Here is a 21,658-nt window from a genome sequence, read left to right on the forward strand (position 1 = left end):
TTGACCAAACTGCGGGAGGCAGTGGAAGACAGGAGTGCCTGGCGTGCTCTGGTCCAGGGGGTCACGAAGAGTCAGACAGACTAAATGACTAAACAACAAATGTCTAAAGTATAATACAACAATTTATTAAAGAATTATAGATATTTATAGAATGTATATATAGTAATCATGCTTAAGTAAGAGCAACATAGGGAAGCCAGAAGAGGGGTGGAGGGAAGGTAATTCGGATAAGATATAGACTGAAAGTCGGACACGACTAAACAACAACAAAGGTGCTACTGGAAGGAATTTTTAAAATTTTTGTTCCTTCTATCCAGATGAGCTTCATCGCGGGGAGGATTTTAATCGAGAACCGGAAGTGTCCGGGCGTGCGAAAGTCTCTGCGCTCCCTTACCTCTAGGGGTTTTTGTGATCTGCCCAGCAGATCCCCGGATCTCCGGCCCGTCGCTTGCTTTTGCAAGGAACCTCGCCTCCTCGGAGGAAAGGGAAGGATCTGCGCCAGCGAGGGCTCCGTGGAGCCGGTAGGAAACGGAGTTGCCTTGTCCCCAAAGTGCGTTCCCACGCGAGAGGCAGCCTCAAAGTTCTGCGCGCTTTTGCGCGCTTGGTGCGGAGTGGCCCGTTGCGCGCCCGCCTCGGGAAGCGGGTGGGTTTGTAGCAGCGCAACACGCGTGTCTTGGGAATTCAACTTGTGGCTCACCGCGGGGACTCGGCTCTGGCATCCTATTCTCCATCCCGTTAAGATCACAGGGCGAGAGTGTTCCTGAGCAGGTGCAGAGTGTCCAGGGCCGGACTGAGACCTTTGGACGCCTTAAAAGATTTGGGTGCGCCCATACCATGGGTGTAGCCAAGGTGGGAGAAGGGAGGGGCAGCTGCCCCCCCAATCAATACAAATACAGTGGTACCTCGGGTTACATACGCTTCAGGTTACAGACTCCGCCAACCCAGAAATAGTACCTCGGGTTAAGAACTTTGCTTCAGGATGAGAACAGAAATCGTGCTCCGGCGGTGCGGCAAGAGCAGCAGCAGCAGCAGCGGGAGGCCCCATTAGCTAAAGTAGTGCTTCAGGTTAAGAACAGTTTCAGGTTCAGAACGGACCTCCGGAACGAATTAAGTACCTTTACTTAACCCGAGGTACCACTGTACATAGCTATTGTATTTTAGTGTTTTGTTGGAAGCCGCCCAGAGTGGCTGGGGAGACCCAGCCAGATGGGCGGGGTATAAATTATTATTATTATTATTATTATTATTATTATTACTGAGATTCTGTTCTCCCCCAACAAAAGGCCTGCCCTCCATTAACAAAAATCCTGGCAACGCCCATGGGTCATATGCTGTATATCCAGTTCAGAATATAAACAATAATAAACTGTAAAATGAAATTTTATTTTGGGAAATGAAATGAAACCTGCAGTAAGATGGAAAATAAAGTTGATATTTGACTCCCCCCTTCCTTTTTCCAATTGCAAAGCCTTTGATGGGAGCCTCAAAAACAGGGGTCAGCAAACTTTTTCAGCAGGGGGCTGGTCCACTGTCCCTCAGACCCTGTCGGACTATATTTTGGAAAAAATATATGAATGAATTCCTATGCCCCTATAAATAACCCAGAGATGCATTTTAAATAAAAGGACACATTCTACTCATGTAAAAACACGCTGATTCCCAGACCGTCCGCAGGCCGGATTTAGAAGGTGATTGGGCCGGATCCAGCCCCCGGACCTTAGTTTGCCTACCCCTGCTCAAAATGAACCACACTAGGTAACATCTTATTGACATAAGTGAAGCCCACTCCACTCCATTGACTCAGCTGAAGCCCTTGGGCTTCTCCCTTCCCAGGCCTGTCTCCCTGCAGCGACTCTCCCTCCTACCCATAATGCAGCAGTACAAAAGGTCTGGTACCCAAGGATGCTCATTTTCCAGTTGTGTCCTGCCTGTAATCCATTTATAAACACACACACACAACCAGTGTGGTGTACTGGCTGGAGAGCTGGACTAGGAGCCGAGAGTTAATTAATAGGTTAGACTGTTAAGATAAATTACCCAATAAGAATTGAGAAAGATGGAAAGAATTTGCTGAAACAAATAATTAAACTAGAATACAAAAAGGGAGGTGTGAGGAGGTCGATGAAACAAGTAATTGGAAGATTAAGATATGGAATATTGGTTGTGTTCTTTTTTTAAAAATTCTTATTGTTGTATTGCCCCCCCCCTTTTTATGTATTGTAATGTATGTTTTGTTAAATCTTTTTGCTGTTTTCTTTTTTTCCCTTTTTTTCTTTTCTTTTTTTCTGTAATTTTTAAACTTTTAATAAATATCATTAAAAAAAAAAAAAAGGAGCCGAGAGACCAGGGTTGACAAAAAGACAGCACATAAATGTAACCAATGCAGCACAGATAACTCTGTAACCATGTCCATTCCCTAAGACTCTTGGCAAATGTCTTCTGCTTCGTGCGGCCCTGGAAAAAAACAACACTGATTTCAGGCAAGGCCAAAGTGCAGGCTTTTATCCGGTACTCATCATGCCGCCCCGATGAGGCCAGTTGTTCAGTGCTGCTGAACTTTGAACCTCATTCTTGAGATCATCTGCAGTTTGCAACTCAAGCTGGGCTAATTGGACGCTGTTGGCGCTTTGCTGGAAATGAGCAAAAATCAAAGTTCTGGAGTTCTGGCATTACAGGCAAAACAAGTGAGCTAGCAAAATGCAAGGCATGGGTGTTGGATTACTGTAGCTGGCAATTTTCAGTAAATGTCGTGGGCCCTCTTTCTCCAAATTTGAAAAATTTCCTTCCACCACCTCCAGTTTGCTATAAATGGAGACTTTCCCCCATGAATAATTTTGGTTCAGCCTGTGCCAAATATTTAAAGGATCTACTACTTCCTTCCCATCAAAGAGCTTTTATGCTTGCGAGATTAAATGCTTTCCCCTCTGCAGTGACCAAAGGCAGAGTCCAGTGCTGGATTTACGTATAAGATAAACAAGCTATAGCTTAGGTAAAGGTAAAGGGACCCCTGACCATTAGGTCCAGTCGTGACCGACTCTGGGGTTGCGGCACTCATCTCGCTTTATTGGCCGAGGGAGCCGGTGTACAGCTTCCGGGTCATGTGGCCAGCATGACTAAGCCACTTCTAGAGAACTAGAGCAGTGCAAGGAAACGCCGTTTACCTTCCCACCGGAGCGGTACCTATTTATCTACTTGCACTTTGACATGCTTTTGAACTGCTAGGTTGGCAGGAGCAGGGACCGAGCAACAGGAGCTCACCCCGTTACAGGGATTCGAACTGCCGACCTTCTGATCGGCAAGCCCTAGGCTCTGTTGTTTAACCCACAGCGCCACCCGCGTCCCTTAGCTATAGCTTAAGGGCCCCCCCAAATTTTTTAAAGGGAAACAAAACTGGATTTACATTTCCAAAATATAAGATAAGAAACAAGTAAAATAAAACCTACATACAGCAACAGTGTTTTGTGTTGTGTAGGCTCCTCCTGCTAGCCTGCTCCGAAAAATATCACTGTCTGGCTCATTTCTACTTCTTAATTGTATTTCAGTTCAACAATTACTTTGATAAAATACATATCTTGTTATGTGCAAATGGTTTTAGATACCTATTAGGTCCATAAAGTACCATATAGCATGTATGCAACAACAAAAAACAGTGACAATTTGTTGTTGACAAAGGACAGCTGGACATATAAATGGGCCCCATTATCTTCAGAGCTTAGGGCCTCAACAAACCTAAATCCGACCCTGGCAGATTCTCACACATTCCATTTCAAGCCCGTTTGTGTGCCTGCAGTCGAGAAGTACCAGATTCAATGGACCACATTCTCTTAGATTGCCCTTTACACAGCAGACCTTGCCAACTGATGCTGAGCAAAATGTTGGACCTCCGGCCCACAACTCCGAGAAGAAGCCAAAGAAGGTTTCTCCTGGCAGATTGGGACAAAGATATTACTGCTTTAGTAGCTTCCTTTTTAGCCACAATCTTACCCAAAAGGGTTCCCAATGAACTATCCTTTTGGGAAATAGGTTTGCACAGGCAGAGGCAAACTTAGCCCTCCAGATGTTTTGGGACTACAGCTCCCATCATCCCTGACCACTGGTCCTGTTAGCTAGGGATGATGGGAGTTGTAGTCCCAAAACATCTGGAGGGCTGAGTTTGCCTATGCCTGGATATCCAAATGCACACAACCATAGTGTGACCTTGATAGCTTCACCCTTGTCTTTTTAATTATTCCAGTTAATTGAAATGTTTTATACTGTGATGCCAATAAAGGTATTTGATTGGTTGATTGGTTGATTGATTGTTTTTGGTTCAGGATTGGCAAATCTGGTTTCTTTCTGATTGCTAGAGATACTGGTCACAGGAAGGCAAAAGTTATGAGATGTCTCAATAGCCTGAAGATCCTCAGGTCTGAAGATAATCTGCTGTAATTGTTTTGTGTGTTGCAGGAATCAAGAACAGAAACATGAGGTATGTCAGCACACGAGGAGGAGCCAGAAGTGTTGATTTTGAAGGGGCTCTTTTATCAGGGTATGCAAGCAATGGTGGTCTTTTCATGCCTCAAAAAATCCCGGCTTTAGACTCTGCAACACTTCGAAAATGGAGCAGCTTGTCTTACCCAGAACTGGTGAAGCAATTGTGCTCTCTCTTCATTTCGCCCGAGCTTATTCCAGAAGCGGAACTAAATGGTAAATGAATCCAAATCAGCTATCGAGATTCGACAGCCTTAAAAACTATGTTAGATTTATTTCATGGGAAAATGTTATTTGCTCCCTTTCATATAATGTAATGAATTTCGGGTGACTCGACAGCAGCGGTAGATGTGTTGGTAGTATTGATTATTCTTATTGTGTTTTATTCAACTTTATCAGAGCCAGTGTGGTGTAGTGGTTAAGAGTGATAGACTCGTAATCTGGGGAACTGGGTTCGCGTCTCTGCTCCTCCACATGCAGCTGCTGGGTGACCTGGGGCCAGTCACACTTCTCTGAAGTCTCTCAGCCCCACGCACCTCACAGAGTGTTTGTTGTGGAGGAGGAAGGGAAAGGAGAATGTTAGCTGCTTTGAGACTCCTTAAAGGGAGTGAAAGGCGGGATATCAAATCCAAACTCTTCTTCTTCTTATCAGTGTGCATTGTGCAACAAAATACTGGGTCCCAGCTCTCAGGGCAGTTTGAAATTTCAGCAAGAGGAGACCAAGTTCCAGAGAAGCAGATGGGGCTGAGCCACTCAGGGTGCTAAAGTTGGATTCTTTTTTTTAATATATCTTTATTAATTTAAAATAAATACATTTATGAAAAACAGACGTACATACAAACAAACAAACATACAAACAAACAAATAACAGAAAAATCAAACAAACCACCACACTATAAGATATAAGAAGATTAATATAAATATCATCGTATATACTCCTGGTATTGAACACAATTATAAAATTTATAGAAAAGGAATTTAAAATTTAAAACTTGTTCTTTGAAACTGGAAATACGGTCAAACCTCAGCTCCCAAACACCTCAGTTACCGTACGTTTCGGTTCCCGAACGCCAAAAACCTGGTGTTCCAGTTTTCGAACATTTTTTGGAAGCTGAAAGTCCGACGCAGCTTCCGCTTGAGTGCAGGAAGCTCCTACAGCCAATCGGAAGCCGTGCCTCGGTTGTTGAACATTTCGGAAGCCGGACAGGCTTCCGGAATGGATTAAGTTCGACAACCGAGGTTTGACTGTAGCAGTCATGGGTGGGGATCAAGATCAAGACTGCAACAAGCAGCAGCCAGGGGGCGGAATTAACCCTTTCCTTCTGTGCTGCGTTCCCAACAAAAGTTCTATCGCAGGTACAGTGGTGCCTCGCAAGACGAAAAGAATTCGTTCCGCGATTCTCTTCGTCTAGCGGTTTTTTCGTCTTGCGAAGCAAGCCCATTGACAGTTTAGCGGATTAGCGCTACAGCTGTCAAGCGGCTTCCAGCGATCAGCTGTTAAGTGGCTTATCAGCGGAACAGCTGAAAAGTGGCTTAAGAAAAGGGCGGAAAAAGCGGAAAAAACCCGCGGGGGGATGCAAGATTTTTTTCGTCTTGCGAAGCAACCCCATAGGGAAATTCGTTTTACGAAGCGCCTCCAAAACGGAAAACCCTTTCGTCTAGCGGGTTTTTCGTCTTGCGAGGCGTTCGTCTTGCGGGGCACCACTGTATAGGCAAACTCAGCCCTCCAGATGTTTTGGGACTACAACTCCCTGTTAGGATATAGTTCCGTTCCACCTTAAAAGGGAACAGGCTGTTGTGTGTCACATGCCTGTTTACTTCCAGCACTTGCTGGGAACTTCTGTTTTGTATATTGCTTTTGCATTGCTGTTTTGCTGGAGACTAAGGGAAGCAGACATGCTTTCCTCTGTTCCTGAACTATGCTGAATAAAATGCTGTACATTATGCTTACACGTCTCTCTGCCCACCTCTTCTGCTGTGAGAAGATTTACACACTCTGCTGATAGAGCGTGCACGGGTCTCTAAAAGTATCTGAGGCTCATGTCGCTGACTGATGCTGTTGCAAGGGAGTCCAGCTGCCTGATGCCCCCGTCTCCCCGGCACTATCCCAACACTCCCATCCCAACACTGACCAATGGTCCTGTTAGCTAGGGATGATGGGAGCTGTAGTCCCAAAACAGGAGGGCCGAGTTTGCCTATGCCTGTTCTATTGGCACCAGCAGGAAAGAATGTCTCTGACCAGCCAAATAGTATTGGGGATTGGGATGCAAGACCCCAGTCCTTAGGGATGAACCAGGGTTTTCCTCACCACACCTCTTTTGTCTGACCCCAAAGATTAGCCCAAATTTGTGGACCCCTGGCCTTGCATTCCCCCTAATTAAATATTGTTGCCCTTATTCTGGAGTGCAGCCTTATTGAGTTAAAACTTGACTTGACCTTCATGTTAATATGTCTGAAGGGCCAATATATTTCCGTGCCATTTTTAAAATTCCCCGCCCCCCATGGTAACTCTTTATTGGTTTAAAATACAGATCATTTACGATGAAGGTAAGTATAAGAGAACTGAATACAAAACACACACACACACATCAAGACATAAGAACAAGATAAAAGAAGATAAAAAGATAGAAAAGAAAAAGAACCAAAAATTTATACTGAATCATAACCATGAAATAAAAAAATTATGCATAAAACTTCCAATCGTTCTCATGATACTGTTTATATAATCATAATTTTATCACACAGCTTTACATTATATCCTTTTTCATGTATTCCACTAAAGTATTCGTTTCATTCATTTTTGTTTACAGGTATCATCATTCCAGTTCCGCTAAGGTGGTATTATTTGTACAACGTAATCTTATATATTCCTTAAATATTTTCCATTCTCCATATATTTTCTGATTTAAAGCTCCTCCAACTTTTCCCATCAATTTTGCTAGTTGGAAATATTCTATCATGAGCGTCTGCCATTCTGTTATCGTTGGTATTGTTTTGCCATATTTTCTTTCATGGTTCCAAGCTAACAATGTGTTTGACTTGTCGTCTTCCGCTAGACCTGATTGACAGAGCATTCAGCAGGTTCAGGCACAAAGATATTGTTCACCTGTCAAGACTGGAGAAGGGCTTGAACGTTCTGGAGTTGTGGCACGGCGTAACATACGCTTTCAAGGACCTATCCTTGTCTTGCACGGGGCAGTTCCTGCAATATTTCCTGAAGAAGAAGAAGAAGCGTGTCACAATTCTAGTGGGTATGTTTGTAGCTGGGACTAATGGATTTCTGCTGGTTTTTAATAATTTTCATTCATTCTTTATTTAATTTTATTAATACCCCGCCCTCCCTGGCCAAGCTCAGGGAAGCTAAAATCAGGTATAAAAACAATTGATTAAAATACGACTTAAAAACAGGATTACAATACAACTTAAAACGCAGCCTCATTCCAGTGGAAGCCCAGATCAAAAACTGTTTGGGGGGGAAATGTCAAATTCACCAAGGCCCCCTTTATCACATACACAGCCCAACAAGACAAGGACAAAAACCCACCAACAGCATACAAATCAATATGGCTAACCTGATCCAAAACACCCAACCACCCCACTCACGCATGAAAACAAAGACCACCATAGCCAACCACAAATGAACAACCACACTCTGGGACAACCCCAACCTTTCTCACCACCAAAGGAACACAAGCGAACAGCAAAGAACCTGCACAAGCAACGCTGACACAAAATCCCACATATAGCAAGTAAAATAGAAATATCGCCACCTGAGCCCACACTGACTCATCTTTCTCCCCCCTCCCCCTCTTTCCCCCTTTTCTTCCCAATGTCTCAACAAATAATAATAATAATAATTTATTATTTGTACCCCACCCATCTGGCTGGGTTTCCCCAGCCACTCTGGGCGGCTTCCAACAAAGATGAAAGATACACTAAAATGTCACACATTAAAAACTTCCCTGAACAGGGCTGCCTTCAGATGTATTCTGAATGTCAGGTAGACGTTTATCACTTTGACATCTGGTGGGAGGGCATTCCACAGGGCGGGTGCCACTACCGAGAAGGCCCTCTGCCTGGTTCCTTGTAACTTGGCTTCTTGCAGTGAGGGAACCACCAGAAGGCCCTCGGTGCTGGACCTCAGTGTCCGGGCAGAATGATGGAGGTGGAGACGCTCCTTCAGGTATACCGGACCGAGGCCGTTTAGGGCTTTAAAGGTCAGCACCAACACTTTGAATTGTGCTCAGAAACGTACTGGGAGCCAATGTAGGTCTTTCAAGACCGGTGTTATGTGGTCTCGGCGGCCGCCCCCAGTCACCAGTCTAGCTGCCGCATTCTGGATTAGTTGTAGTTTTCGGGTCACCTTCAAAGGTAGCCCCACGTAGAGCGCATTGCAGTAGTCCAAGTGGGAGATAACTGATTTGTTAAAATGTTACATGGAAAAAACAAACAAATGAGAGAGACATTGCAAACACTTTTGTAAAGCAAGAAAATCTTTAATAATAATAGTAAGGCTATGCACAGACTAAAAAAAAAAAAAAGAACTGCCTTGAGGAGTTGGGCTTAATCTGCAATAAATAAAACGAGGTTAATCAGCTCAATAAAGCAAGGTTAATATTAAAATAAAATAAAAAATCTTCACCACAGCCAACTATCCAGACTGGTCCTATGTGGGCCAGAAAAGCCAGGGAAGTCCCCAAATAGGGGTTCCATCACAGAAGGAAAAGGAAAGAGGGGGAGGGGATCAGGCTGATTCCAAGCCAAAGGCCAGGCAGAACAACTCTGTCTTACAGGCCCTGCGGAAAGAAATCAGATCCTACAGGGCCCTGGTCTCATGAGGCAGAGCGTTCCACCAGGCCGGAGCCATCACTGAGAAGGCCCTGTCCCTGGTTGAGGCTAATCTGACTCCCTTAGGGCCCGTGACCTCTAGAGTACTGCTATTTATGGACCTTAAGATGCATGTTACTTCTTTTTCCCTGCCTGGAAGTATTTGTATTTGCCTGGAAATATTTGTATTTGCATTTAGGCCCATTCTCGTGAGTTCTATAACCCATTCCCACGGGTTGCATATTTTGGGCACCTCGACAGAGAGTAAGAAACAGGGCAGATAAAAATCAATGGTTTTTAAAAAATAAAATAAAATCTGATTTTTTTATTTAAATCAGATTTCCCCCCACTCCTTAAAATTTCTGTCTTCCTGATTTCTGATTCTTCCCGTCATTTTTGCCATTTTGGCATAATCCATCAACTTGATCTGCCGTTCCTCTGTGGTTGGGACTTTATCGGCCATGGCCATAAATTTGGCCAGCTTTAAAAGACGATTAAACAACTTCATGGAGGATAAGGCAGACCTTGGCTACCAGCCACAAAGCTCCACTGTCAGAAGCAATATGTATTTTGGATCCCAGTTGGTTGGAATCAATAGTGGAGAGATTGCTGTTGCTCTCAGGTCCTACTGGCAGCCTTTCCATAGGCCATTGTGAGACCAGGATACCGGACTTTATGGAATCTTCTTATGCTCAGGGCAGTGGGAATGAATGAATGAATGAATGAATGAATGAATCTTTATTTGCGTCAGATGTCAGCCATAGCAATAAAACAACAATACAGTATACAAAAAATACAAATAAAAAAGTCAATTATATAAAATACATTTTAGGGTTTTGAATCAATAGCCAAATAGTGGATGTTATTCTGATTGCCCCAGCTAAAAACCTTGCAGCCTGCTATGTACTGAAGTTCTCACCCTGGGCCAGCAGGGGGGGTACTGTAGATAGTTTTCACTTAGGTCCACATATGCAAATAGGGGATTGAAAGTGATGCTCAGTGATTGGCTAGAAAGTTGCTACTGTTGCGTTGTAGTGGAGCTCTATATAAGCAGGCTGGCTGAACCCTTCAGTTCAGTTCTGTTCTGGCCTGTGAATAAAGAAGAGCTGTTTGCTGTCACCTGCTCATCTTGATCTGCCAAGACAAAGGACACTGTGGCAGTGTCTGGGCGATGCAGAATGGACAATAAAAGAGGGGTGATAACCTCATTCCTCAAGTCTTTATAAAGAGTACTGCCATATCCACAGGGACTTAAACGTTTTTCATGTGGAATCTGTTGGATTGTTCTTCAACTACAGTCGAGGGCAACACATTCAATCTTGCGAGAGTAAAAACTCGTCTATATTTTAGAATTGCTAGGTTATGTAGATAGGGTGCCAGAGAGTTGAAATGGGTAGGTGGGAAATACCATTATTGATGGGTTTACTGGGAGTCAATTGCTTGGCCTGGAGTGTGCCTTCTTTCCCTCTGACCTTGCAGCCTCCCAGCAAGTCTTTAACAGTCTTGGTTATTTTTCTAAACAGGGACTTCAGGGGATACTGGGAGTTCAGCCATTGAAAGTGTCCGGGGTGAAAAGAACGTGGACATATTTGTTCTGCTGCCACGCGGCCTCTGCACTCAGGTGCAAGAGCGGCAGATGACGACAGTGATTGAAGACAACGTACACGTGTTTATCAGTGAGTGACTTCATGTTTAACTTCAGAATACTTCTGGGTTCGGTCATTGTGGAGTTGTTGCCTAGTGTTCAGGAGTGGTGAGCGGTACTTTTTTCTGGGGGTACGCATGCCTCTAAACATTTTGTGAATCTAAGTTTGGCCTCATTGAGGGGCAGTATTTCAATATGGGGGACGTGGGTGGCGCTGTGGTCTAAAGCACAGAGCCTAGGACTTGTCAATTGGAAGGTTGGCGGTTCAAATCCCCACGACGGGGTGAGCTCCCGTTGCTCGGTCCCTGCTCCTGCCAACCTAGCAGTTCGAAAGCGCGTCAAAGTGCAAGTAGATAAATAGGTACTGCTCCAACGGGAAGGTAAACAGTGTTTCTGTGCGCTGCTGTGGTTTGCCAGAAGTGGCTTCGTCATGCTGGCCACATGACCCGGAAAAACTGTCTGTGGACAAACGGCGGCTCCCTCCGCCTATAGAGTGAGATGAGCGTGCAAAACCAGAGTCGTCCACGACTGGACCTAATGGTCAGGGGTACCTTTACCTGTTTCAATATGAGTAGGAAAATGAGAGTACCCTAAACTTTTTTTTATAGAAAAAAAGCACTGGTGATAAGTATTAAAGTCTATGTGAGGATATGCAGCCAAGTTACAAATGCACGATTGCTAGATAGTCCCACATCCTCTAAACTTGTGTGGTGCAAAGGGGAACAACCAAAACTTAATATTTTCTACTTTCAGTCACTGCACACTCTTTTCCTTACCTGCAATGGGGTAGGATGTCTGTGAGCTCTCCAACAGGAAGCTCATTCCATTTTGGAGTATGGACCTTTGTAACTTTTAAGAATTATTACCTGCCTGATTTTCATCACTGTATTTGTTGAATCCTGACAAGACTTTGCCAAGTGAGCAAACCTTGTGTTTTTCTTGTTCACTTAAACAGTCTGAGAGTGATTTCATTGTTAAAAAGGAAACGTAAAAAGGGAGACAAAATCCCAGTCTGCCTAAGCATCCTTGGATATCATGATTATTCTAGAAGGCCGTGCACAGAGCTTTCTTTTCAGCCGGAACTCACCAGAGCTCAGTTCCAGCACCTCTCAGGTGGCGCCATTGCCATTATAACAGAACAAGGGAAGAGTTCAGTGTGAGTTCCGGCACCTATTTTCTTAAAAAATAGCCCTGGTTATGGAACCTTGTACCAAATAGCTTCTGGAGATAAACTGCACACGGATAGTGATTTCTCTCTCTGCTGAAATAGGTATTTGCATTCTCACACAAGTGGAAAGAAGGAGGATAATTAACAAGTAAAATATCCTCTCCTAGTCATCTAAAACCATCCAACAATGCCCACAACATAGTTTACAACATGTTGGCTGCCCTCGGTGTAGACAGTGCTGAACTCAATGGACCACTGCCAGTGTTGGGAAATCTGCAGTCAAAATCACAATTACCGTATTTTTTGCTCTATAAGACTCACTTTTTCCCTCCTAAAAAGTAAGGGGAAATGTGTGTGCGTCTTATGGAACGAATGGAGGCTGCGCAGCTATCCCAGAAGCCAGAACAGCAAGAGGGATTGCTGCTTTCACTGCGCAACGATCCCTCTTGCTGTTCTGGCTTCTGAGATTCAGAATATTTTTTTTCTTGTTTTCCTCCTCCAAAATCTAGGTGCGTCTTGTGATCTGGTGCGTCTTATAGAGCGAAAAATACGGTATGTTTGCTACATAAGTATACGAAGGGGTTAGGATTCACAGAGTTCTTGTATTCCTGGAGAAGACAGATCTGTGTGATATTATAGTCGTACTTTGGAAATTGAATGGAATCCGTTCTGGAAGTCCGTTTGACTTCCAAAACATTCAGAAACCAAAACACGGCTTCTGATTGGCTGCAGGAAGCTCCTGCAGCCAACCAGAAGCCAATAGAATGTTCACAATCCGGAAGAGTCATTTTAAGGTTTGCGTCGTTCAGGAGCCAAAACGTTTGACAATCAAGGTATGACTATATTCCCTACATCCTGTGCTGGGAAATAGGGCTAAGGATCTTATTTTCATCTTTTCTCCTTCCTCCTCGCCTCTGTCTGTTTCTTCTTTTCAAGCCAGCAATGTGAGCAGACATACATGCCTGGCCTCTGCTCAGAGCCCAGTAAAAAGCACAAAGTGTTTTTACTCTGCTAAAAGTCCTTCACAGCCTGATTACTCTCGTACTGTGGTACCTCTGGTTGCGAATGGGATCCATTCTGGAGGTCCGTTTGCAACATGAAAAGAGCGCAACCCGCAGCAGCGCATCTGCACACACGCGGGTTGCAATTTGCCACTTCTGCGCATGTGTGTGACGTCATTTGGCACTTCTGCGCATGCGTGAGCGGCGAAACCCGGAAGTATCCCTTTCCAGTACTTCTGGGTCGCCACGGGACGTAACCTGAAAGAACGTAACATGAAGCGGATGTAACATGAGGTATGGTGGTATTTCTCTCACATACACACATGGGACAGGAGGTTGAAATTTTAGTTTACGGATTTCATCCTCAACCGCTCACCATCAGCTGGTAGGTCCTTTTACAATCTTTGGTGCCCTGCTTCCTTCACAATCCCCTTCACCACTAGGCTGGCATTGAGCGTGGCACACTTCTGCGACATGACTGATGTAGCACCCTTCATGCCTGCCTCTTCCATCCCTGCTTCTCCCTCCAGCTGAAGGCAACAGTGATGAAATTGATGAGCCCATCAAAGAACTGTTTGCGGACGAAGATTTTTCAAGGAGACACAACCTGATGAGTCTGAATTCGATCAACTGGTCCAGAATTCTGGTGCAGATCGCTCATTTTTTCTACGCCTACTTCCGGTGTGCTCCATCTATGGATGTTACTCCGCTGCCAGTTGTGGAGGTGGTTGTTCCAACTGGGGGAGGAGGAAATCTCACAGGTTAGCAAAACAACACCACCACCAAAATGCTTCCTTGAGTCGTGATGAATTGTGCTGGACCTGTCTGAAAGTTGCATCACTGGCGATGGAAGAAGCTGTAAAACGAGCAGCACGTCAAAGACAACTTTTTATTTTGCTGCTTTAGTGCAGACCTAGTACTCCTAAAGGGACGCGGGTGGCGCTGTGGGTTAAACCACAGAGCCTAGGACTTGCCAATCAGAAGGTTGGCGGTTCGAATCCCTGCGACAGGGTGAGCTCCCGTTGCTCAGTCCCTGCTCCTGCCAACCTAGCAGTTCAAAAGCACGTCAAAAGTGCAAGTAGATAAATAGGTACCACTGTGGTGGGAAGGTAAACGGCGTTTCTGTGCGCTGCTCTGGTTCACCAGAAGTGGCTTAGTCATGCTGGCCACATGACCCGGAAGCTGTACGCCGGCTCCCTCGGCCAATAAAGCGAGATGAGCAATGCAACCCCAGAGTCGGCCATGACTGGACCTAATGTTCAGGGGTACCTTTACCTTTAGTACTCCTAAACTGGCCAAATTTCTGAGGTTTGCTGAATATTTCTCCTAGTTCATCGTGGTTCGCTGAGCCACAGGCATTGACTGAGCCCCTATGTTTAATTGTCGTAGACCTTGGATTGGGCACCTGGAATACAGCCAATTTATGTAACCAGAACAACTAAATTCTGCAACCTGCATAAATTACATAAGCAGAGCAGAGTGCATGCTTTACATATTTCTGCAGTTTTGCTGTTTTGCATAATTTGGCCAGCTTTCATTACTCATGGGGGACAGACAAGGAACCATACAAAACATATAACCATAAAACATAGCAATTAAATTAACAGTAAATGCCGTCAACTTCCAATATCACCAATCACAGCTGTATTCAGTATTGACAATCAGATCAAATAGAATGGTTGAAATGATTTCGGTACCATAATGTGCATCTGCTTTACATAAGATCTGTGGTACAAATTACTGATGGTTACTTTCTTTGGTCCAGCTGGGTGTCTTGCAGAGAAGATGGGGCTCCCCATTGATCTTGTGGCAGTGGTGAATGACAACGATGTGGTACACAGAGCTATCCAACAGGGTGATTTCTCACTGTCCAGGTCTGTGAAGTCAACACTGGCTTCAGCAATGGATATTCAGGTAATTTACCTGGAGAGGAACGTGCTGTTTAGTATGGTAGAAATGTGAGGACCAGCTCTACATCTCTTTCAAAACAGAACCAGTGAAGGTGGTGAAGGTCCTGTGTGAGTGTCTGGAGGCAGTTGGAGGATGGATGGCGGCTAATGGATTGAGGTTGAATCCTGACAAGACAGAAGTACTGTTTTTGGGGGACAGGAGGTGGGCGAGTGTGGAGGACTCCTTGGTCCTGGTTGAGGTAACTGTGCCCCTGAAAGACCAGGTGCACAGCCTGGGAGTCATTTTGGACTCACAGCTGTCCATGGAGGCGCAGGTCAATTCTGTGTCCAGGGCAGCTGTCTACCAGCTCCATCTGGCACTCAGGCTGAGACCATACCTGCCCGCGGACTGTCTGGCCAGAGTGGTGCATGCTCTAGTTATCTCCCGCTTGGACTACTACAATGCGCTCTATGTGGGGCTACCTTTGAAGGTGACCCAGAAACCACAACTAATCCAGAATGTGGCAGCTAGACTGGTGACTGGGAGCGGCCACCGAGACCATATAACACCAGCCCTAAAAGATCTACACTGGCTCCCAGTACATTTCCGAGCACAATTCAAAGTGTTGGTGCTGACCTTTAAAGCCCTAAATGGCCTCGGTCCAGTATACCTGAAGGAGCGTCTCCACCCCCATTGTTCTACCCAGACACTGAGGTCCAGCACCGAGGACCTTCTGGCGGTTCCCTCCCTGCGAGAAGCCAAGTTACAGGGAACCAGGCAGAGGGCCTTCTCGGTAGTGGCACCCGCCCAGTGGAACGCCCTCCCACCAGATGTCAAAGAGAAAAACAACTACGACATCTGAAGGCAGCCCTGTTTAGGGACGCTTTTAATGTTTGATGCATTACCGTATTTTAATATTTTGTTGGAAGCCACCCAGAGTGGCTGGGGAAGCCCAGCCAGATGGGCGGGGTATAATAATAATAATAATAATAATAATAATAATAATAATAATAATAATAATTATTATTATTATTATTATTATTATTATTATTATTATTATTCCCTGAGCCTCCCCCAGTCATTCTCACTCCATTGATGGACCATTCCATCAGCCTTGCTGGGAGATCGGCTCCATCAGCCTCCTCTCTCCCCCAGTTGTCAGTCATCATCAGCTATTCCATCAGGCTGACGCAGAGGGAGGAATGGGCTGTAGCTCTGCTTAGGAACCGGTTACATATGGCTTCCATTCCAGCTGGCCTTCACAGGAACTACTGGGCAAGAACTGGTGCCTGAGTTTGCCTGCCAGTTTGACAGCCAGTTTCCTCCTCTTCTCAAGGGAAAAGGTAGAGAGCGAAACACAGAGAGTCAGTTTGGGGAAGTCTGTTGGGATATTATTCCTGGATGAAGCCCTGGTAAGTGAAGGAACTCCTTGCAGAGTGACTCAGCTGACTCAAGATCCTAAGACCATTCCCTTGAACTATTTAGAGAAGGGATGGAGAAACTGTTGTTCTCTGGGTGCTGTTGGACTCCAACTCCCATAAGCCATATCCAGTGGTCAGGGATTATGGGAGTTGTAGTCCTGAAAAATCTGATCTCCCTAATTTAGAGCCACACCATAGCCCCATGGGCTTTCTGGAATGTGACTGTGTACAGTGGAACCTCGGGTTAAGTACTTAATTCATTCTGGAGGTCCGTTCTTAACCTGAAACTGTTCTTAACCTGAGGTACCACTTTAGCTAATGGGACCTCCTGCTGCCACTGCATGATTTTTGTTCCCATCCTGAAGCAAAGTTCTTAACCCGAGGTATTATTTCTAGGTTAGCGGAGTCTGTAACCTGAAGCGTCTGCAACCCGAGGTACCACTGTAATGAGATTTGTTGATGGGTGCCTTTTTCCTGCAATCCATTTCCTTTGGCTCCTGCATAATCTTTCCCATATCTAAATGCTTCCTTGTTTCTGAACATAAACCTCCTTCTAGAAAACGGCCTGTGCCCTCTTTTTCCATTGCTAGGAACCTTACAACATGGAAAGAATTTTTTGGCTGTTCTCTGGCTCAGACAGCAACTTGGTCCGAAGTGTGATGGAAGAATTTTACTCCGCTAAAAAAGTCCAGCTCCCATCCCAGTTGCAAAAGAAGGTTAGCTATGATTTGCCAATGATTTTTCAGTTTACTTTTAGTTTGAAGGCTCTCTTTCAGGAGCGGCTGCCGTGCAACGGACCTCACGTCAGAAGCATCGCTTCCTGGAAGGGAGAGGAAAGGTATTGGTGGAGAGATCATTGTGGTGTTTAGGGATGGCAGTATGCAAATGTGCCGATCAACCACTTGCGATGTTCACTGGGCAGGTGATGTCTCCATTTTCTCTGGTGGAATCTAGGTAAAGGTAAAGGGACCCCTGACCATTAGGTCCAGTCGTGACCGACTCTGGGGTTGCGGTGCTCATCTCGCTTTATTGGCCAAGGGAACCGGCGTACAGCTTCAGGGTCATGTGGCCAGCAGGACTAAGCCGCTTCTGGCGAACCAGAGCAGCGCACGGAAACGCCGTTTACCTTCCCGCCAGAGCGCTACCTATTTATCTACTTGCACTTTGACGTGCTATCGAACTGCTAGGTTGGCGGGAGCAGGGACCGAGCAGCGGGAGCTCACCCCGTCGCAGGGATTCGAACCGCCAACCTTCTGATCGGCAAGTCCTAGGCTCTGTGGTTTAACCCACAGCGCCACCCGCGTCCCTCTGGTGGAATCTACACATATAGAAAAAAACACTGTGGAAAAAACATACGTAAAGTGTTATACAGTGGTATCTCGGGTTAAGAACTTAATTCGTTCTGGAAATCCGTTCTTAACCTGAAACTGTTCTTAACCTGAGGTACCACTTGGTTATTTAATGGGCCATAGGGTTATTTAATGATCTACAGTGGTACCTCGGGTTAAGTACTTAATTCGTTCTGGAGATCCGTTCTTAACCTGAAACTGTTCTTAACCTGAGGTACCACTTTAGCTAATGGGGCCTCCCGCTGCCGCTGCACGATTTCTGTTCTCATCCTGAGGCAAAGTTCTTAACCCGAGGTACTGTTTCTGGGTTAGCGGAGTCTGTAACCTGAAGCGTATGTAACCTGAGTTACCACTGTATTTGGAGCTGTATCCTCTGAGTCTGGTTACAACTTTCTGAGTCCTCTGTCTGGTTGCAGCTTTCTGAAGGTCTGAAGTCTTGCTCAGTCTCTGATGAAGAAATTGTCCAAACCATGAGACGCTGCTGGGAGGACAACCGCTACCTCCTCTGTCCCCATTCTGCCACTGCTGTTTGCTACCATTATAAGCATTCCAGTTGCCATCCAAGCACGTAAGCATGAATTTGTCTGCACACTTTCGTAGCTTTTTTTTTTTAAAAAAAGATTTTTATTAAAGTTTCAAAAATTATATAAAAACAAAACAACAAAACAAACAGACAAAAGTAAAAACAAGTATAATTTCAATCCCTTATTTTCTTATAACTTACTTCCCCAACTTCCTCATACCTCCCCTTTCTGTATTCCAGTTTCTAATTTATTAATTCAGCAAATCCTTTCCCTTAATTTTCATTTAATTTTTGGCTTTTCTTTTCTTTTTACTTATCCATTACAGCTGGAAACCAAGTAATTTCTAAACCAACGTCATTCTAACATTCATTAATTTTGCAGTGTTTCCTAAGATAATCCTTGAATTTCTTCCAATCTTCTTCCGCTGTCTCTCTCCCCTGGTCTCGGATTCTGCCAGTCATTTCTGCCAGTCCCATATAGTCTATCACCTTCATCTGCCATTCTTCCAAGGTGGACACTTTCGTAGCTTTCTTATTACAGAATTATATATATTAGAGAATATTGTTAGTATTATTATAATATACTAAAGCATGCAAATGAATGTGGCAATTTTAAAGAAATGTTTATTATTATTAATTGCATAAATAAATTATATTGCAGCTATAATCAGATTAATAAAATAACAGTGACAACAACCACCACCACCTGTGCTTTTTGTTTCATACTAGTATAATAGCCATCCTGTGAACATAAAATGATGTTGATAAAAATCATGTTCAGCCAGTGTGATGTAGTGGTTAAGAGTGGTAGTCTCGTAATCTGGTGAACTGGGTTCGTGTGTCCGCTCCTCCACATGCAGCTGCTGGGTGACCTTGGGCCAGTCACACTTCTCTGAAGTCTCTCAGCCTCACTCACCTCACAGAGGGTTTGTTGTGGGGGAGGAAGGGAAAAGGAGATTGTGAGCCGCTTTGAGACTCCTTCGGGTAGTGATAAAGCGGGATATCAAATCCAATCCAAACATTCTGTCTGGGACAAGGCAGCAAACACAGCGCCATCTTGAAGTTCACCTGAAGAATGCAAAATGTGAACAAGTGGGGACAAAACTATTGGCAAAGGCCGCACACACTCTCTCACACACATTATGAGCTGGGGTAGCATAGTCGCTAAGAAACTGAGCTGTGAACTGAGAAGCCGCTGTTTCAGATCTTGCCTTTGCTGCAAACTCGGGCAACCTACTCTCTCTGAGCCAAAGTGCTGGTGCTGACCTTTAAAGCCCTAAACGGCTTTGGTTCTGTATACCTGAAGGAGAGTCTCCACCCCCATCGTTCTGCCCGGACACTGAGGTCCAGCGCCGAGGGCCTTCTGGCGGTTCCCTCACTGCGAGAAGTGAAGCTACAGGGAACCAGACAGAGGGCCTTCTCGGTGGTGGCACCCGCCCTGTGGAACACCCTCCCAGCAGATGTCAAGGCAATAAACAACTATTTTACTTTTAGAAGACAACAGAAGGCGGCCCTGTTTTGGGAAGTTTTTAATGTCTGATGCTGTATTGTTTTTAATATTCGGTTGGAAGCCGCCCAGAGTGGCTGGGGAAACCCAGCCAGATGGGTGGGGTATAAATAATAATAATAATTATTATTATTATCCACTCCCCATCTGCAGCATGGGAGATAATACTATAAATTTACCTTGTAGTTTTTTATCTCCTTGACATCTGATGGGAGGGCGTTCCACAGGGCGGGCGGCACTACCGAGAAGGCCGTTTGCCTGGTTCCCTGTAGCTTCCCATTCCTTGGAGCTGAACCTCAGTGTCTGGGCTGAATGATGGGGGTGGAGACGCTCCTTCAGGTCTACAGGGCTAAAGCTGTTTAGGGCACAATATGTGAAGAGACCCACAAGGATTTGAAGATCAACAAATTTACTGCGGCAAGAGCATTCTTTGAGACAGAACCCGTTCAGTCCTGTCCAAATTTCAGACACGTTTAGAGGTTTGTTGCAGAGATGTGCTCATTTCCTCTTTTCTTCCACTCCAGTTCCAGGTGCTGCTTGGCTCCTGCCTCCCCTGTGAAGTTTGAAAATGCCGTTCTTAAAGCCGATCTCACCCTCGACATCTTGCCTGAGATAAGGAAGCTGAAGGACATGGAGACCAGATCTTGCGCCCTGAAGAGAGGCGATGACTGGGCAAAACTACTGCGGCTGCAAATAGAAGCAGTTGCGAAACAGAGAAATGCTACGCCAAGCTGAACATTTGCAACGAGTCCCCTAGTCGATTGCTCCATCGAAGTCTCCTGCTGCTATGCAAGGCATATGATAAAAGAGTTGGTCTGCTTTTGCTAATGAATAAAGCATAGTTGTGTCACAGATCTTGCAGAATCATCATCATCAACAACAACAATCGTACAGTCATACCTCGTGTTGCGTTTGCTTGAGTGTTTTCAGGTTGTGTCCTGTGGCGACCCGGAAGAACCGGAAAGGGTTACTTCCGGGTTTCGCCGCTCACGCATGCGCAGACACTCAAAATGATGTGACGCGCATGCGCAGAAACGGTGAATCGCAACACGCACAGACTTGGGTTGCGTTCTGCTCAGGTTCCGGAACGGATCCCGTTTGCAACCAGAGGTACCACTGTAATAATAAATTTATACCCCACCCATCTGGCTAGGTTTCCCCAGCCACTCTGGGCAGCTCCCAAGAGAATATTAAAAACACCAAACATTATACGTTCTACATTTCATAGCATTTCCATTTTCCATTTCAATTCATCATCATAATAATTTATTATTTATACCCCACACACCTGGTGGGGTTTCCCCAGCCACTCTGGGTGGCTTCCAACAGAATATTAAAGACACCAAACATTAAAAACTTCTCTAAACAGGGCTGCCTTCAGATGTCTTCTAAAAGGCCAATAGTTGTTTATTTCCTTGACATCTGACGGGAGGGCGTTCCACAGGGCAGGCGCCACCACCGACAAGGCCCTCTGCCTGGTTCCCTCTAACCTCACTTCTCACAGTGAGGGAACCACCAGAAGGCCCTTGGCGATGACCTCAGTGTCCGGGCTGAACGATGGGGGTGGAGATGCTCCTTCGGGTATACTGGGCCTATTACCTGCTAAAAGCGATGAGCAATTGTTGTTGGCATACGCCTGCCTCGAACGACAATGGAGTGCACTTCTGAGGGTGAAGTCAAACTGCTGGGGAATCACAGTGCCTGCTGTGATTGCTGAGACCAGTAGCTTGTAACTATTGTTTCTGCTATGGAAGTGGAAGCTGGACCATAAAGAAGGCTGATGGCTGAAGAATGGATGCTTTTGAATTATGGTGCTGGAGGAGACTCTTGAGAGTCCCATGGACTGAAGAAGATCAA

General features: G+C 45.2%; 1 protein-coding gene across 3 annotated transcripts; it reads left to right on the forward strand.

Moving 5' to 3' along the window:
• Positions 1-384: 384 nt before the first annotated feature.
• On the forward strand, positions 385-20,653 carry THNSL2 (threonine synthase like 2). 3 transcript variants are annotated; one of them, XM_083709563.1, is made up of 9 exons: positions 385-521; positions 4,447-4,686; positions 7,527-7,721; positions 10,821-10,973; positions 13,642-13,872; positions 14,877-15,025; positions 17,013-17,138; positions 18,188-18,339; positions 20,326-20,653. In XM_083709563.1, the coding sequence occupies exons 2-9, from the start codon at positions 4,464-4,466 to the stop codon at positions 20,534-20,536; spliced, it is 1,440 nt and encodes a 479-aa protein (XP_083565689.1). In that variant the 5' UTR covers positions 385-521; positions 4,447-4,463; the 3' UTR covers positions 20,537-20,653. The 3 variants fall into 3 exon arrangements, with proteins under 3 accessions (XP_083565689.1, XP_083565691.1, XP_083565690.1); XM_083709565.1 differs by having other exon boundaries at positions 398-643; XM_083709564.1 differs by having other exon boundaries at positions 409-550.
• Positions 20,654-21,658: the final 1,005 nt, after the last annotated feature.

The sequence above is a fragment of the Podarcis gaigeae genome (assembly GCF_964106915.1).
Source record: "Podarcis gaigeae genome assembly, chromosome: 13".
Classification (NCBI taxonomy): domain Eukaryota; kingdom Metazoa; phylum Chordata; class Lepidosauria; order Squamata; family Lacertidae; genus Podarcis; species Podarcis gaigeae.

Excerpts from the sequence above, each read along its gene's own strand:
- THNSL2 (XM_083709563.1), top strand. The coding sequence starts at position 4,464 with ATGAGGTATGTCAGCACACGAGGAGGAGCCAGAAGTGTTGATTTTGAA. Across the intron at positions 4,687-7,526 it reads TCCAGAAGCGGAACTAAATG|ACCTGATTGACAGAGCATTC; the intron begins GTAAATGAATCC and ends GTCTTCCGCTAG. Across the intron at positions 13,873-14,876 it reads GGGAGGAGGAAATCTCACAG|CTGGGTGTCTTGCAGAGAAG; the intron begins GTTAGCAAAACA and ends TCTTTGGTCCAG.